This window comes from Galeopterus variegatus, unplaced genomic scaffold (genome assembly GCF_000696425.1).
Source record: "Galeopterus variegatus unplaced genomic scaffold, G_variegatus-3.0.2 Scaffold4349, whole genome shotgun sequence".
Taxonomy (NCBI): Eukaryota; Metazoa; Chordata; class Mammalia; order Dermoptera; family Cynocephalidae; genus Galeopterus; species Galeopterus variegatus.
Window position 1 is genome coordinate 38,556 of NW_007730460.1, and position 15,961 is coordinate 54,516.

Consider the following 15,961-nt stretch of genomic DNA (forward strand, 5'->3'; position numbering starts at 1 on the left):
TGGGTCCCACATCCATGCATTCAAACAACCAAGGATCCAAACTATTTGGAAAAAAAATTATGTCTGTACTGAACATGTATACATTTTTTTTCTTGTCATTATTTCCTAAGTAATACAGGATAACAACTATTTATATAGCATTTACATTGTATCAGGTATTACAAGTAATCTAGAGAGGATTTAAAATACACGGGGGATGTGTGTAGGTTATGTGCAAATACTACGCCATTTTTATATCAGGGACTTGAGCATCCACAGATTTTGGTATTCATGGGGTTGAGGGAGGGTCCTGGAACCAATCCCCCAGGATACCAAGGGATGACTATAATCAAGAGATAACCCAAGGGCTGGATGGTTAGCTCAGCTGGTTAGACAGCAGCCTCGTAACACTAAGGTCACGAGTTCAGATTCCTGAAAAGGCCAGCCTCAAAAGAGAGAGATAACCCAGAAACTGAAACAGGTCAGGCTTCACACCAAAACACCCACCCCCCTCCAACCCAAAGCACAAACAGGCAACCCAAACTCCACCTCACAAGAGCCCTAAATATGAACTGATTGGAAAAGGGAAAGGCTTTCCAGCTCCCCATCAACGAACAGCTAATGCTGTGAAAAAAGTTCCAGAACCATGTTAGTCCTAAGGAGGGGGTAGGCAGAGCTCCAGTATGTTCCCAAGGGCAGCATTCGGCACCCAGGATCTGCACAATCCTGTGCCACAGCAGAAGCAACTGGGGATAGGCTCTCACTACACAAGAGCATGCCTATTTTTTAAAGACAAAGAAAGGCTTGTAAAGCCCATGCCTTAGGTGGATACTGGGGAGTCTTCTGAGCACCCAAAGACAGGTGCTCAGGTCCCAGCCACATTCCCACCTGGTCAGCAGCGGGGTGAGGCCCAGCCCGCATCTGCAGCCCCAACGTCTTCTCTGAGGGAGACGCCAAGGCCTCTCAGGCAACGGGTCTGAGCCCTGGACTTAGTCCTCCAGGTGGTGCTGACAGGAGGAGGAACCAGACACCTTCACACCCAACACGGAGCTGGAGGGCAGGAGCGGGTGCCACAGAAGGCAAGCGTGAGAAGCCAGGTCTGAGGTCAAGGCAAGCACGGTTCTTACTGGCTTCTCAATGAGGTCGATGCAGGGCTGCAGGTCAAGGCCGAAGTCGATGAAGTTCCACTCGATGCCCTCGCGCTGGTACTCCTCCTGCTCCAGGATGAACATGGTGTGGTTGAAGAGCTGCTGCAGCTTCTCGTTGGTGTAGTTGATGCAGAGCTGCTCGAAGGAGTTCAGCTGCAGGAGGGAAAACGACATCAGAGAGATGCCAACCCTCCCACTAAGAGCCCAGGAGCTCCATGAGGACAGCAGGGGAGGAAGGACCTCCCAGCACCTCAGCGCTGCTGCCTTCAGAGACTAGACGGTTCTGGGGCCTTCCATGCATCACAACCAGCCGTGTGTGATCTTTACTTTCTGGGGCCCGTGGACCTCTCTAGCAGTCTGGTAAAGCCCTTCTCAGAACAATGGGGGGTTTTTTTGTTTGTTTGTTTTTTCTTATATTCAGCTATGATTTACAATCTTTAATCTTCTCAGTCGCTTAGAACAATGTTTTAAAATGCATAAAATAGATTACCAAAAGAAGTTATGTTGAAATATAGTTATCAAAATATTGTGACATACTAATACATTGTGCTTCTTTATTAACGAAAACTAGCCGAGGGCCAAACAACTTCCAAAACTTTCAAGTAGAGGTGAGTACCGCAACGACTAGAATGCGGTACGAAAATACCTGATTTCTATTGATGACAGGCCAAAAGTGCTGCTGAGGCAATTGTGGCTTGTGTACTTTGTGAAATTCACAGTGGGAAAAAAATACATGATTTCCATGAGAGGTTAGTGAAGATGTAACTTTTCCCCATCTGAGTTCTGGTTCCCCTGAAACCTACTATGGATCTCAGGTTAGGAATCTCTGGTCTACCATTAATACTCAGTTTTTTCTACTAGACCTCAAAGTCTTTAGGGGCAGGGACAACATCTTGACCCAACACTCGATAAATATTTGCTGGAAGAATACATACATAGGGAGCATCAGCCCATGAAACCTCCAGGAATATCACCAAAAGGTTCATTTTCCCCAGCATTTCTGATGGGCAATGGGCGCACTTGTTTAGCCTAAAATATGCCCAGCTGGTGTCCCCATGCACAGGAGGAGACGGCCAGAGCAGACTACTATAGGACCATGGGAAGGAGGAGTCTTAACCAAGGGGAAGGCCAGGGGGTCAAGGAAGCAGCAAGGTGGGTCACAAAGGGCGAAGCTCACATCGAAGATCTCGAAGCCGGCAATGTCCAGGATCCCGATGAACGAGGCGCCCTGCCTCTTGGTCTTGTCCAGAGCTTTGTTGATACGCAGCACCAGCCAGCGGAACATGCGCTCATAGGTGGCCTTGGCCAAGGCCTCAATGGCAAAGTCAGCCTGGGGGGGGACACCGGGGGGAACAGTGTCAGGTACAAAGAGTCCTAAAACCTTCTTACCCTTTGCCCCAGTCATTTCACGTTGGGGGCCCTCTCCCAGAGAAACAGCCCTAAATGGGGGGGAATTCATGCACAAATATGTTCACTGCAGTGTTACTTATTATAATGACGAAAAATTGAAACAATCGAAATATCCAACAACACAGGCACAGTAAACTTAGATGTCTACAAAGACCCTTTTCAAATAAAATAAGCTCCAACTTAACAACCTCCAGAGGAAGTAATAAGATGACTGAGATTTGCTTCAAACTAATACAATGGGGTTGGGGGGAGTAGATAAAATTAAGATAAACCAAAATTGGCCATGAGTTGAAGTGGCCAATTGATGGGCCCAGGGGCACTTTCCATTATTCTCTCTACTTTGTTTTGCCTGTGTTTGAAAAGCTCCATAATAGAAAGAGTCACAGAGTAACACAGAAGAACAACTATGTTTAAAAAAAGAAAAGAAAAGAAAAAGGCTTGCAGGAATCAGCTGTCCAATAACAATCACCATTGGGTAGGGCTATGACAATTTCTTTTCTTCTCTGGACTTTTCTATATTTCTTAGGTGTTCAAGTAGCATTTTCATAATGAAAAAAATAAAAGTTCTTTCTTAGTTATCAGGGAAACAAACAGTTGGCAATAATTATGCCCACTGTCTTTTGAAAACAATGTTCTTGTCTCTGGTGCAGTAGCCCTGCACAGAAGCATCGCAGGCTGTCAGCCGCCCAGGGTGCCACACAGCAGATGGTGCCCTTTGCAAAAAAGGATTCACTGACGTGAGCTTCAAAGTATTTTTGAGAGGTGGGACTGGCACCTTAAACCCCCCCGTGGCCAGCGCCATGACAGAAACTAGAAACCCGCAACAGAGGGAGCAGGGGGCCTGCACTGGGAGGGACCTCAGCTCCTGGAGGAGGCAGGCACATTCATCTGACACAAACGAGAAAAGGCTCCTGCTCATCTCTCACCACATGCAGCAAGAAGGCAGGTGGCAGGGAAACAGCCGCTTGGCACAGGCTCTAAGAAGATGGAAGCCACCCCCCTGTCACCAGGAGTCAGCAACAGAAACATCAAGTTCCCACTTATACCAGAGATGGGACATGCCCGCATCCTTGACAACCCATCAGTCTAACAGCGACTCAATGTAAAGTAGCACGATGCAGGCTAAAGAGGCCATGGGCGTGTCACTAAACTCTGGGGCCAGTGTCTTTGTGTTCTAAATGGGGGTGATGCCACCTTACTCTCCAAGATGCCGTGATGACTGAATAAGGGAACCCACATGGAAGTGCCCACAGCAGACAGCCCAAACAGCCTCGAACTGCGCAGACGCGGGGACCCGCTCCCCTACGCACAGGGGCATACCTGTTCTTTAGTCTGCGCCTTCTGGACGTAATCCCGTCCCACCTTGATGCGCGGGGTGAGGATTCCTCTAGTAAAATCGGTCACGTTGATACCCAAGAGGTGGGACACCTTTTGGGCAGCTGATGTTTTTCAAAGATTAAGGAGGGAAGGGGTAAGAAATTTTAATTAGACCCAGCAGAACGAGTCCCTCTGCGCGACCTGGGAGCAGACAGGAAGAAAGCTGCGGTGGCCACTGAGCAACCTTACCAGGACAACTGAATCTGGGCCTTCTTTAATAGGGCTGTGGACACCCAGCTACCCCCAGGCTGTGTGCGGCCAGCGGGCATGGCAGCCTTTACTTCCACCGAGCCCAAGGGGCAGGGAGGAACGCTTTCTAACTGCAGGCCCTGCAGGGGTTCCTCTGCACATCCTTGGCCACATACCTCAGAGGGTTAAAGCAGGTCCCTACCCCAGAACAGGACTGAGTGGAGGTAGGCCCACCCAGCGCTAGAGCAAGGGAACAGCAGGTGGTCCCAGGAGTATCTTTTGCAATCAACAAACCCATGTGTAAAATCTTTTAAAGCGCCCCAAAGAAAGGCACGTCAAGACTGAATAACTTAAATGGGGTCATCTGCAGCGACCCAAGGAAACAGTGGTGGCTGGGTCAGGTGCAGTAACAACATCGTTCATGATCCTGACATGTTCACGGGCAAAGCTTGTGTTACATTGCAGCTGTAGCAGAAACTATTTTAGTAACTCAGACAAGAGGTGGGGTCATTCTGACATTTCCTCTGTGAGAAAAAGCAAGGGTTATGTGCATGTGTATCTTACATCTGTACAAAAAATACAGAGCGATAGAGAGCCATAACACACATAAAATAAAAAGAGGAGAGTGTCTGGAATTTCTGTAAGACTTTTGCTCCTGAGCAAACCACATCCAGGCACCCGCCCTCATACTTCAGGTGAGAGGCCCACGGTGTTACCTGTGTTGTCGGGCATGGATGCCTGGTCGGTGTTCCGCTCCTTCTTGAAGACAATGTTGCCAAGCTGAAGAACCCCTGAGATGACCCGCAGCAAGCCTTCGGGGTGCAAACAAAGGCAGCTCAGAAGCAGACACGGGTGAGAACAAGCCTCTGAGAGGGGACAGTTACTCACCCAGGGACCCTTAAGCAAGACAGGCCAAGTGGGGGCACCACACTCCCAAGTGGGGGGCCACAGGGGTGCCAGGCCTTGGTCTAAAGGCATGTTGTAGACAGGGACGCCCTAGAAGGCTCACCTCCCTGCCAGTGTGGCCTGTGTCTGCTAGGTCTCTTGTAGACCTCAGCTTCAACATCCCTAAGCTTAACACAAGCTCTGTTAACATTCCCAACATTTCTAAATCTGGACCAAGGACATGCCTCTAGCCCAGGGACCTGCTGCCTACTTTTATAAAGTTTTATTGGAACACAGCCATGCCCATTATTTACATATCATCTGTGGCTGAGCAAATATGGTTCCAACCCTAACACTCGCTCCACTCTCCCATGGCATGCACTCTGCCCCAAAGTAGACGCAGCTAGAGGCACAGGGTACACTCTCCCCACCCCACGTCTTTCTACAGACTAAAGCCTCAAGTAGGTTGAGGACACAAGGCCTTCTTTGCTCTCCTTCTAGGGGACCAAGAAGACACAGGCATGTTCCACAGTGCTGTTCATCCTGGGCTTCATCAACACAATGAACCTGTCCCCAGCCTCTTCCATACCCTGCCAAGACAGAGCATGAATGTGCCACTCTCAGCAAATGGTAAAAGCTGTGGTCATGGACCTGAGCCCTGGGGGTGGTTTATCACCTGTCCTTTGTTGCCCTGTGTAAATGGCCAAAACTCAAACCTGAGGTACCTTTCCCACACACTCAAGGCCTTCCTTCTGGCCTCTACAGGACTCCACGAGAGTCAGTGCCAACAGGAAGCTCTCCCCGGGCCGGTCGTCTACCTGATGCCCCCAAGGGCGCTGTGACCAGCCTCGTGCTCCCCCCCCCTCGCCCACAGGAGGGCCAGCCCTGTACCCATTTGCTCCTCTTCTGGGATGCCCATAATCCTCATGGCCTCCATGGTCTCCTGGAACATGTCCTTGTCCTGCTGCCCGGGGATGGTGACATGCCCATTGGACAGAAAGCGGTACTTGTTGTATGGCTCCAACAGGAGGTCAGCTGTAAGGGGTGGAGGGCCAGGGTGGGTTGAGGTGGTGTTGAAAGCAGAGGCTCCAGTCAACCTCAAAGGTTTGGGGACCGAGAAACAGGCCCTGGGCCCCGAGATGCCCAGAAGCTGCAGAGTGACCGGCAATGCCGGCTTTCCTCAGTGTGGGACACTCTGATGCTCACACAGCTCAGAAGAGTCTCAGGGCACTGTGACACACAGCTACACATGTGACACACCGCAGCTCTTCTCTGGTGTGGTCAGAAACAGAAGGGCAAGTCCTTAGGATGGCAAGGACAAGAGCACCTATTCTCGATTCTCCTCCCCAAACCCCCTGCCAAAGGGTTCACTTCCCAAATAGCACCTGTGGCCCAATCCTGGCGGGAGCCCGCGCCCCCAGCCCCAGCCGTGCCAAGTACTCACTCTTCAGGTGCTCTCCCGCCCCCGACAGGAGATAGTAGAAGATGTGGAAGGTGCGCTCTTCCTTGGCTTGGCGGATGGCACGAGACTTCTCCAAAAGATCTTTGCGAGCATTAAGGAGTGACACGAGTGGGAGGGAAGACAGCCCCTCCACTTTCCTCTTGTCCCAGCAGTTATCTTCTCAAACCTCACCAGGCAGCAAAAATGGCAAAACAAAGCAAAAGCAAACCACCTTGGTTCTATCCTTCAAGTGGGATAGCTTGTCCAAAAGAGCAGCCCACAGCCTTGGGAGCCTTGTCTATTTAAAGTGTCCCCTTCTTACAAGTGAATGAGGTTAGAATAGTAGAATAGCCTCATAAGCAAAGGCTGTGATGCTGGCCTAGTAGAGAAATAAAGTAGTACCCACCCAAACGCCACCCTTCTGGGAACCGCCCCAGATGATCTGCAGCGGTTCCATCTCATTCGCAGCAGAGCTTTATCCTGCCAGTAAGGACACCTGGGCTCTGTGCTGGTTTGCAATGCGCTCATGCTGGTAGACATCCCAACTCCACGGAGGTGTTCTGACAGGCCCATAAAGGGGAAAGTGCTGGAATTGGGAGGCAGCTTCTTCTCTATGGAGGTCACCCTGCAGACCCACAACTCATTCCAATTAACCACAAGGATACAAGTCTCAATGTTGGCTCCTACAATGTAGCCATTGACATCAAAGTTGATGCGAATGAATTTGCCCTAAGAAAAGACATAAAGAAGTCAGAGGCCCCCTGCCAGAGCCTCCCCCTACCTCCAGTGGGTACAGCCTGGAAGGAGAAAACTCAGAGACTGCCCATGTGCAGGCCAGGGATCCACGTGCACACAGTGTCAGCATTCAGGGCTCAGCGGCCCCACACTGCTTGAAGTCAGAAGTCCAGGACTAGCTCAGTCTGCACCCAAGTTCCTCCGCAGAGGGGAAGGAGGGGAGGCCAGTTAACGGGATGTGTTCTTCACTGCTCGATCTGGCCCTGGGTACTAACAGCTCAGAGGAGCTGTTAACCCATATGTATCCCAGTTATGGATACAGGAGACACTCTGGGTCGCAGCAGGTAACTCCCTGCTCTCTCACTGGCTTTTCCCACCTTTCATGAGGGAGGCTGGAGAAACTACTTATGGCCCTCTTCCTTAGGAGGGGGAGGGCAGGTCCACACAGGCCAGAATCTGCTGCAGCCCACTCTACACAGCAGGACCCAGGCAGTACCAAGCTTGAACCTCCCCCATTTCTGAGGTGAGAGCTTCCACGTGGAGGCAGCACATGCCCAAGCTCTGAGTAGGGCACCGCGTCCCAAGAGCAGGGCAGTGTCACCCGCTACTCACGAAACGCGACGAGTTGTCGTTCTTCACAGTCTTGGCGTTCCCGAAGGCCTCCAGGATGGGGTTGGCCTGCAGCAGCTGCCGCTCCAGCTCCCCCTACGAAGGAACCCAGGGACACAGTGAAGGCCCCGCAGCAGCTCGGCCTGCACCGCCTGCCCCACCAGGCGGAGGGGACTGTGGCAGAGCCATGTCTGCAGGCCCAATATGCCAGGAACAGAGGTGTCCAGATGGGCTCTGGCGGCCACCACTCCAGCTTCTGACAGGCCCCTGTGTCACTCAGGTGTGACCTTCCCACCAGGCCTTTGGAAACTTTGACTAGTTTGAACTTATTTCCATAACTGACCATCCAGTAGCCCTAAAAGGGAAAGCAGGAAGCTTCCTTGGCTCTAGGAACATGATGCTAATGGCCCAGACCTGGCCCTGGAAGACCACGTTAGAAAGCAGCGCATGAACTAGGAAGAGATACGGTGGCACCAGGTTTTCTTAGGGACAGAGTCCCATCTTATGTACACTTAACTGTCCCTTCCCTCCTTGCGTCTAATCCCATTTGTTTTCCTTGTAGGACAAGGAGACAAGAGAATCTGATCCACAAATAATACAAGCTCAAAATAATAATAATAATTTAAAAAAAAAAATACAAGCTCATCTTATCTGTGTCCCAACAAACACTTCATTCTCCTTCCTGGTCCTCTGCCCTGCCACCCCCAACCTTCACCCTCCGTGGCAGTTATCTGAGCAGGGGATTAACAAGGCTGACTTTGGGTTCCAAGCTATTTATTGACAACACCAGGAAATCCTACTTGTAGACTCGCGGTGCTTTAAGGTGACAAAACGCACCCTTACACCTTCTCATCCCCAATCCTCGCATCTCATCCCCGGATCATTCAAGGTAGGCAGGACCGTGCAGCCCCGTTTCACAGAAGAGGAAGCTGAGGTTGAGGGATAGGGAATGACTTTCCCACAGCCATCCAGTGATCCAGCAAAGCGGGAAGTCAAAATTCAAGGCTTCTATCTAACCCCTGTGAGCACCTGACTCACCCCACCCCTGCCCCAGCCCCATGCAGGGGCTCTACCCTGTCAAGTCAGATTGGCCTTGGAGGCAGCTGCCATCCTCCACAGCATGCCAGGCAGTAACTAATACTGGCTGAGGAAAATGGGATCTCATTCACCTCAATACCTGGGTACCCTCTAGGGAGAAAGAACATTCCACCAGGGCCAGGCGGGGTTTTGCATTTATTAGCAAGGTTGGAGTCACGCCAGGCTTTTACAGGAACAGCCGCTGCCTGTGAGTGATGAGAAGGAAAACTGGTAGCAGCAAGAGCTCCCAGGAGCATCGTAACTGCAACCTCCCCAGCACACCTGCCACAGGCGGGCACAGGGCGAGCTCTGGAGCCCGGCCGAGCCAAGCTGGAAGACCACCAGAGACTGGAAGGGGACCAGGCAGAGTGGCCTCCTCTGACAGCCAGCCTAGGCCAGGGCTCTCCCAGGACTGGGGAAGCCTTCCATTTGCAGCCCATACTGGTAAGTGAAGGTGTCATTCTGGTGCCCTGTCCCTGAAGGAGGACCAGTGGGGCTGGGGTAGGGGTCAAAGCCACAAAGCAGGCTCTACATGTGCACTGGGCACCAGTGGAAGCTGGACACGGGCGGGCCTGGGAAGCCAGCTGAGGCAGACCACAGTGCCAGATTTGGATGAGAGCTGCTCCTCCACCCACTAAAACGTTCCTCTCAAAGCATGGCCGGGCTGCCAGGCTGGTTGCGCTGCTCCCGTTCCTGCACACAGATGGGAGCGAGGCCCCACCAGAGCACGCCCCAGCTTGGAGGCACATGAAGGCCATTTGAGACCACCTGCTGTTTGGGATCACACACTGTCACCCTGGAGAGTGGGACTGCCGGGCACCTCAGGAGCAACCACTTGGGATTCCAGAGCAGAGTTCCCTGCTGACAGTGGTGATGGGAAACTTAGGTTGTTTTCTTAACTGACATCTAATGGGGCCAAGAAGAGACTTTTATTTTTCAATCAAATTGATATAACATGAAATGCTGAGGTTTTGTATGCAGTGTCTGCTCGTAAGGTTTGGAATTGCCTGTCCCGTTTCTGAAGAGATTTACTGGGTGGGGTTTCTGTCAGTGAGCTCCAACTAGTGCATAAAAACAGATGGGGCGGGGGGATGTGTCAAGGTCACTGTTCAGACTATGGAAGTCTACCTGGAACATCCCTTCACCCAAGCTCTGCTTTGCCAACCTGCATCCCTGGCTGAAGCCAGGCCCCCCCCACAGCAAGGGAAGGTCTTGTGGTCTTGGGATGACCAACTCGGCCACTGCAAGCGAGAGACAGAGAGAGCACTCTCTCAGATTACGCCCCAACAGGCCTCCGAGTACAAAACCGGCAAACCAAGTCCACAAGTGTCTTGTGCCTCAGCTGCAGGCAGAAAATCAAAGTACAGCTTCAGGCAAGGAAATCAACCAAGCTAGTCAATGGTCTTTTACACTGAGGGCCTGAGCAGTAATCTGAAGCCAGAGACAACCTGTTCAACCACTCTGGTTGGACACAGAGCCAGGGAAAACACACCACATTCTGACAATTTTGCTGCCACTTATCAGCTCCCCCCCCACACCATTTGTGCGGAGTGTTTGGGGCCCGCCTTCCCCTCCACAGCCCTAGACACATGGGTCTATTTTATTGCTCTCTAACTGTGGTCCTGTCTCCAGTCCTCCAGGGCACGGACTCCAATGTCACCCTCTGGAGAACCAGTCACATACTAGGCATTCAATAAATAGTTGGGAAATGGATTTTACTGTAAATTCAGAGATGGAAAACCACAGCTAGAGAACTCCTAACCTCACAGCTCTCCTTTAAAAATAGACCTCCTAAAATGAATGGGAAAAGGGGGGTGGGAGGAGAGAGAAAGAGAGAAAAAGAAACTTTATTAGTTTCTAAATATAACTCCTGACGCCCTATGGAAAAAGATTCGGAATGTCTTGAGAAGCTTGGCACATGAAAAGTTACTTTTGGTTTGATTCCAGAAGACTGTACTCATTAGGACATTCTGCAGGACGCACCCCAGGTCTGCATGCAGAGACACACGCCCCTACTTACTTACAAACGCCGCACACAGCACACCAGTGAGGTGGAGCCACTGAGAGTGGCAGAGGTCCCCTGATGGTTTCAGGGGACAGCACTGGTGCTTAGGTTTCACAGCAGAGTTTAAGAGTGTGTTCTTGCGAAAAAGAGAGAGAGCACCCCACAGTCATGCTTAAGACCGATCACCCCCCATCTCTGGAAAATTCCAGTGTGGGGCCTCCCCAGCATTGCTTGCAACTGGCATGGTGGTGGCAGGTGAGGGGCGGCTGTCTGCATCTGGTCTGGACCATTAAGCGTGTGGGACTCCAGGACAATGGATTCCCATTCCCCGTGCTGACGCCAGGACTCTGCACAGGGCATGACAGGAGTTCCTGAGAACAGCTAGGTGATGGGGCTGTACCAACTCTGCAGGAGTTGTCATTTCAGAGTGCACGAGAGGTCACTGTGTGTCACACTCAGCCCCTCCTCCCAAGACAGTCAGTGAGCTGAGCCTACGAAAAGAGTTCTAGCTGCAGAAAGTGACAACAGTGTGGAGTGAAAAGCTGCTCAGGAAAAAATACAGAACTCAAGGGCACACGATGGGCAGAAAACGCATTCCCAGTGCAGAACGTGCAGTAAACGTGCAGCTCACCTAGCCAGGACGCTGCTGAGTTCCACCATAATCCACCAAGAGGGAGAGGGAAAAAAAGGGAAGTGAGATGACTTTATGACTTTCCAATGACTCTTACTCCCTTTGCTGGGGGCTGTCCCCCCAGAGGCATTTCAACAGCAGGGAAAAGAAACAGATACAAAGGAAGGCCTGCCCGAGACCCTTCAAGCCTTCGTCATCTGCAGAACCAAGTCTTGGAACCTTGCATCCAGCCTCAGAGGCGGAGGACCCACAGCAATTAACTGTAAACGCCAAGAGTGCTGTTATGCAAACCTCAGGACATCTCCCGTTTCCACAGCAACTCAGAAAGTTAGGATGCCGGGGGTGGGATGGGCTTGCTGCCACCGGACCACTCCCAAGATGGCTAAGATGCTGCCCCAAAGAAAGTGGGCCCAGTCTCTGCTCCGTCCCCCAAAGCATCCTCATTTCAAGCCCAAGCTATGATCTTCCTCAATCATCCCACAGAAGCCCAGCAACTGGTCACAAGGAGGAAGGCCGGCACCCACCTGATCCTTCTTGCTCTTGTGTGAAGAGGCCACGTGAGCCAGGTACTGGATGACTTTCTTGGTGTTCTCCGTCTTGCCAGCTCCAGACTCACCCCTGCCAAGAGAGCCACGCCCTTGAGCTCTGCCCCTTCCCCCGCATGCTCAACTCCTTCCCCTCTGCCATTCTGTTGGGTGCCCATGAGGGACCCAACACCTACTGGTGGAAAAAGGGACAGCCAGATAAATGCTAAGTTCTGGAATCCTCACTCAGTCCATTTCCCATGACTCTCCAGAGGCCGGACAAAAGTAAACTTACATCCCCTGCCTGCCCTGGTCACTTGGCAGCCTTCACAGCCAAATGTTTTAAGAATCAGTTTTAGCAGCTGTTGACTTATGGGTCAAAGGCACTTATACGTGTTCCTTTGAAACTTCACTTGAAGGAATGTTGTGTGCCATTAACTCCCTAGGCAATGAGGTTTATTTATCTCCTTGTGAAGTTCAGAGGGTGAGTGTGAGAGGCCCCAGTGTCTGCAAAATCCAGGTAAAGAAAGCCACCATTCATAGCCTGAAGGAAGGCCTTCTGCTCAGGAGCCACACAGAGCCCCTCAGTTCCCAACGGTACTCTGTCGCGAGGACTCTTGGGTCGTCTCCGCCATAAAGCCCACCCCGCCTGCCCACTGACTCCTCTGAGGAAGGCCGAGTCAATCTGTGGCCATAAGATCCAGTTCCTCATGCTGTGGCACCACTTAAGGAGCAAGCATACGACCCTAAGTCCTGTCCCTCGGGGAAGCGGACGAGGGGGCCTCAACTAGAACGAAGCTCATCGACCCAGGTCTTAGGTCCTCGAGAATGAGAACAGATCAGGTGAAAACAAGGCCCCCCACTGCCCAGAGAAACACTTACGTGCACAAAATGGACTGATCTTCTCGGTCTGAAAGGAAGGAGACATGGGATTAACTTCCACCAGGTACAACAGCCTCGCCCCCAGCCTCACCCCCAGCTCTTGAAGAGCTGCCCACTCCCCAGACGCCAGCACAGAGGCTACCACGCCACCCTTGCAGGGGTCCTCACGACACCCCGCACAGGCTGACCACTGCCTCCCTCGGGGGGAGGAGTATCAGTGGGTGGCAACGGCTCCCACCTCCCAGAGCTGAAGCTGCCCCCCCACACTGCCCACCCCCACTCCTACAACCCAGAATAGATCTGGTTCTCCCAGCTTAGAGAAAACCAATCTGTGAAAAGCTCCTCAGGAGCCTCCGCACTGACAACTCAGGTGGGGCCTGCCCTTGTGTGTCTGTAACTGGGGGTTCACACTGTGAGACATCAGGCCTGTATACCATATACTGTCCCCATCTCAGGAAGGAGCACCATCTAAGAGACCAGGAGAGCAGGGGTGACAAAGCCTGGTGCTGCAACGGGACAGGCCTGGGATAAGAAGCCACCTCACGTGTGGCGTGTGAAATCTGGGACAGGTGTGCAGCCTTGTCTCAGCCCCAGACCCTACTCGGGACAAAAGCATGGTGGGACCAGCATGGTGTCCAGCCCGTGGAAGGTGCTTAATGATGTCAGTCTGAAGGCAGCTTGGAAAGAATGACACCTTCTGATGAGTTTCTGTGACAACTTGTTCTCTAGGCCTGGGTTTGGGGAAATTTCGGTGACTATCCCCAGCTCTATGAGCCGCTCAGCAAGTAAGGGTGTAAATACTCACTCTCCCTGGGTGTGGGCAGGACAGTAATGCCCACACTACAAAAACTACGTTTGACTGAAACACTTTAAGACATTTTGGATGACCCAGTGCAGTGCTGGGTGTCCAATCTTCAGCAATGGCCCAAAATACAAACTCTTTTTATTCCCTTTTCATCCCACCCCATATAACATCCCCACTCCCCTTGAATTTAAACTGGTCTGAATCCAGGATCAGGCTACTGACTAACGTGTAAGCTGTGGGGAGGTATTTAATTCTGAGTTTCCATATCCACAAAGTAGATATGCTGCTAACTACCCTGCAAGATTATTTTGAAAAATACAGAGGCTGGCCAGTTAGCTCAGTTGGTTAGAGCATGGTATTGTAACACCAAGGTCAAGAGTTTAGATCCCCACACTGGCCAGCTGCCGAAAGAAAAAGGAAAAATGCAAATAACGCATGAAACGGACCTGGAGTGGTACCCTGTAAATGGAGTGAGCTTCTCAAATGGCTAGTGTCTATTGACTTCTCCATCATGAAGTCACCGTGATGAGGGGTAGTGGCATTGTCAGGGTCGTGGGAGTACCAGCAGAAGAGGACTAGTCGCTGTCAGCACCGGTACTGGACAGAAGCATGGATGCTGGTGATATGAGAAGGACACGCTCACTGGCTCACACCGCCAGCTCAGGGCCCAGTGTGACTAGGCACTGGGAGAATGACTCATTGCTTTCCGTGTGCGTGGCCCCAGGCGATGGATTTAGCTGTTCAATACCAGTGGACACCAACCAGCTGGGTCACCTGCCTCTTCCCAAGGAGAGCTTTCTAGCATCCTGATCTCGGCAGCATGTAGGATGGGCATTTACTACCATCTCTTCTCCTGTCTGCCAGTCATTCCAGAGGGAAAGAGGGAGACCGGACAGAAAGAAGAAAAAACAAACCTCACGGCCAACACAAACAGCAGCTGCCCCTGCCCTCAGCTGCCCCTCCCAGCCCCCTGAGAAATACCAACAGGGTGGGGTGCCAAGAGAATTCACACAAATACACCCCACACCTTGCTCACAGATGTGGCAACCACTCAGGGGCAACCTCACTCCCCCTCATCTTGTCTTTCTCAAAAAACAGAGTCCTTCAAGCCTGCACATCAAGGACAGAGATTAGAGCTTGGCAGAGCCTTGGTGAGTTGGACGGGCGGACAGAAGGGAAGTGGGCGGCAGGGGCTATAGGCTGAGAAGACAGAGGAGTTTTCGTCACCTGCTCCCTAACAACAGCGCAGCAACCGATAAGGGTTTGGAACTGCAGGGCCTCCCCTCCCCCCCACAGCTCCCTGCGGTCTGCCCCAGCTGCAGGCATATTTAGTCACCGGCTGCACAAGCAGGCAAGAATGTACCTGCGCGCGCTGGCAAGTCATGTGCAGCAACGGCCCGATGCTACCATAAAAGGAAACATTCACCATCCCTCCCAGAAGGAACCGTTTTCCCAGGGTTGTCCAACCCCAGTCCCTGGGATGGCTGGAATTCCTCTAATTGTGTGAGGAGGAGTCAGAGTCTTCGCTGCTGAACAACAGGAAGCAGAGCCCCCAAACATACAGGCACAGGCGTGCTCACATGGGCGTGTGCACACACAGAGACGTGTGCATAGTTGCACACAGACACTGTGCACGGAGACACACAGACACAAAGGCACCTGTGCATACACACCATCACAGACACACACACACAGGCATACACAGGCACGTGTACAAAGAAACATAAATGCACACACACACAGGCATGTGCACTGGTGCACACAGGCATGTACACAAGGCGCACAGCCACACGCGCACACACAGGCCCATGTACACAGACACACACATTTGCAAATACAACGACAGGCACATGTATACAGAGATGTACATGGACACACCCATATGTACACGCAGACACAGGCACGGGCACACGCACACACTCCAAATTCTGAAACTCCAGGGCTGAGCTCATTCTCTAGCCTCCGCTGACCCCACCATCCTCAGTTCTTCCACTCCTCTGCATTTTCACCTCCTGTTCCTAAAGCCAGGCTACCAGTATCAAAAAAGCCTCAATACACATGAAAGAAATCTTCACTTGCTTTGCCAGAAACATTCATTTGTGCCTTAGGAAGGAGGAAGATGGGAGGCCTTCCTTGTTTCTTCACCTCTTGCCCCATGACTTAGGGCCCCAAATCCACCTGCCCAAAGTGAGCCACACTATGGCCCCTTCCATCCGGAAAGGTCTTTCCAGTGCTCACAGAAGGTTTTAGTCTGTTGTCTTGAG

The 15,961-nt window shown here is 51.8% G+C and overlaps 1 protein-coding gene across 1 annotated transcript in view; it reads right to left on the reverse strand.

Moving 5' to 3' along the window:
- The window catches only part of MYH9 (myosin, heavy chain 9, non-muscle), a 99,328-nt gene that overhangs the window by 34,218 nt on the left and 49,149 nt on the right, over window positions 1–15,961 (reverse strand). Inside the window, exons 4-13 of the mRNA XM_008587357.1 lie at window positions 12,893–12,920; window positions 12,011–12,104; window positions 7,777–7,869; window positions 7,095–7,158; window positions 6,433–6,531; window positions 5,880–6,023; window positions 4,820–4,915; window positions 3,858–3,976; window positions 2,305–2,457; window positions 1,107–1,280 (exon numbers count right to left, since the gene is read on the reverse strand). Coding sequence (XP_008585579.1) covers window positions 1,107–1,280; window positions 2,305–2,457; window positions 3,858–3,976; window positions 4,820–4,915; window positions 5,880–6,023; window positions 6,433–6,531; window positions 7,095–7,158; window positions 7,777–7,869; window positions 12,011–12,104; window positions 12,893–12,920 — 1,064 coding nt within the window. The remainder of the gene's footprint in view (window positions 1–1,106; window positions 1,281–2,304; window positions 2,458–3,857; window positions 3,977–4,819; window positions 4,916–5,879; window positions 6,024–6,432; window positions 6,532–7,094; window positions 7,159–7,776; window positions 7,870–12,010; window positions 12,105–12,892; window positions 12,921–15,961) is intronic.